The sequence below is a fragment of the Calidris pugnax genome, unplaced genomic scaffold (assembly GCF_001431845.1).
Source record: "Calidris pugnax isolate Ruff unplaced genomic scaffold, ASM143184v1 scaffold113, whole genome shotgun sequence".
In the NCBI taxonomy this organism is placed as follows: domain Eukaryota; kingdom Metazoa; phylum Chordata; class Aves; order Charadriiformes; family Scolopacidae; genus Calidris; species Calidris pugnax.
Window position 1 is genome coordinate 822,811 of NW_015090879.1, and position 2,212 is coordinate 825,022.

A 2,212-nucleotide genomic window follows, 5' to 3' on the forward strand; every position below is an offset into this window, starting at 1 on the left:
CCCGCCGCCGGCTGCTGCCCCACCGACCTGCATTCTGCGAATGCCAACGATATCGACCTGCCTGAGGTCCCGCACGGTGAGTGGGGTGCAAGGTGGGGGGAGCCCCGGGAGCAGGACCCTGCTCTCTGCGTGCTTCCCGGGGGGGGCGGGCTGTCTGTCTGTCTGTCTGTGGGACAAGGGGGCTGTGCTGGGGGTAAATCCTGCTCGTGGACGGTCCCTGGGGCAGGAGGGTGCAAGTCGTGTGCTGTGCATGGGGCAAGGAAGCCGTGGAAAGGATGAATCCTGCTTGTGCACACTCTCCAGGGCACAAGTGTGCAAAACAGGTGCTGTGCACGGAGAGGGCAAGCCATAGAGAGGATGAATCCTGCCCGTGCACGCTCCCTGGGCCCGTCCCTGGCTCTCCCAGAGCAGTGGAGGGCAGGGAATCTCCAGGAGACCCCAGGTCTTTGCTGGATGCTTGAGGAGCATCAGTGGGGGATGTCCATGGGGGTCCCCACTCTAACCCCCCTTTGTCTCCCTGCTGCCACGGGTCGGGGGGGGTCTCTGGTTGAATTCCCCGGGGTCTCCCATGGCTGGAAGTGGCTGCAGGAAAGTGGGGTTTTCTTTTGCCCCAGATCCCCCTGCTTACATGGTGGGGGGGTTCTGCCTGGACCCGGCACTGGGCTTGGCTGCTCCCACTGGCTCCATCCCAGCCCCGTTTCTCCCGGTGCCCCCCGTGCCCCCCGTGCCGCTGGCGGGGACCGGCTGCCGACACCGAGCCCCCGCGCTGCCGGGAGCCAGCGCCAGCCTGTTGCATGAGAACCGGGTTATTTTTAGCTCTCTAATGTGCCCGTCGTGGCTTCGGCGCAGGCTCGGCCGAGGCTCACGCTCCCTCCCTGACAAATAAGGGGATGCCCCGCTACCGGGGCCTGGGCCAGGAGCGATTTGGGAGCGGAAGGTGCTGTTTGGGGATGCAGGAGGGCATCCCTGCATCGTGCTGAGCCCTCGGCATTCCCCACGCACGGCTGGGAGTGGGGACTCGGTGATTTTGGAGATCAATCTCTGGAATGGCATCCTTCCCCTGCGGCCACCTCCTGAATGTCCCCTGCCGTCCCCAGGGCTGTCCCCTCGCCGACGCTGGCCTGGCAGAGCGGTGCCGACACGCGCACGGTGGCCTTGGCCTCTGTAGAGCCACACTCCGGTCCCACTTAATAAGGCCACTGCATGCATTATTTTATTAATGAGTTATTAAAAAGCTATCCACAGCGATGCTGCTGCGTACCCGGCATGGCGTCCAAGAAATATGTACTTTTAACGATTGCTCGCCCCGTGCCGGGCTCTCGTGGCAGGTAGGGGGGACGCCACGGTGTTGGGGTGCCCATGTACCCCCAGCGCATCACCCCGGGCTCCTCTGCTGTCCCCGCGGTGCTCCGGGGCACCAACAACAGCTACGAGGCTTTTTATAGCCCCGTCTGGGCAGAAGCTGTTTGGTGGCTCCTTGCCCAGGTTGTGCTTGGCCGGCTCCGGCGGGTGAGCCGAGGGCAGGGGGGGGGATGCTGCAGTGGGGGGTCCTCTGGTTGTGGGGTGGGAGCCAGGTCTGTGCTCTGGTGGGTTTGGGGTACAGTCCCCAACCCGTGCTGCGTGGTCCCTTACCTGGGGGCTGCCTTGGCACGGCCTGGGGGACGGGACAGGGGTCTCTGATGGCTGTCCCCATCCTGCGAGGTGGCAGCTGGGGACATGGACCAGCTGGGATGCTGCTGCCATGCGGGCTGGGGGCTGGGGCTCGGGGCAGGGCACTGTCCCCCCCAACCCGGCACAGCGGGGAGCCCACAGCAGCCTCCTGGTAAGCATCTGTCTGTCCGTGTGTCTGTCCCCAGGGCAAATGCCATAGGATGACCGCTGCTGGTCCCCTCTTACTGGCTGTGATTTCGTCTCTCCTGTGGCTCACGCGGGGCTTCGACCCGGCTCCCAGCGCCTGCTCCGCTCTGGCCTCCGGCGTCCTCTACGGCTCCTTCTCCCTCAAGGACCTCTTCCCCACCATCTCCTCCGGCTGCTCCTGGACCCTGGAGAACCCCGACCCCACCAAGTACTCGCTCTACCTCCGCTTCAACCGGGAGGAGCAGGTCTGCACCCACTTCTCGCCCATGGTGCTGCCGCTCGACCACTACCTGGCCAACTACACCTGCGACCCCCGTGGCGAGCCCGCCAGCCCCCCCCCCACCGGCCAGCAGAC

At 65.4% G+C, this 2,212-nt stretch overlaps 1 protein-coding gene across 1 annotated transcript in view; it reads left to right on the plus strand.

The window, feature by feature from the left end:
* ADGRB2 (adhesion G protein-coupled receptor B2) overlaps positions 1–2,212 on the plus strand; it is a 36,796-nt gene that overhangs the window by 8,572 nt on the left and 26,012 nt on the right. The window contains 1 exon segment of the mRNA XM_014946440.1: positions 1–76. This exon segment is cut by the window's left edge and continues 4 nt beyond it. Coding sequence (XP_014801926.1) covers positions 1–76 — 76 coding nt within the window.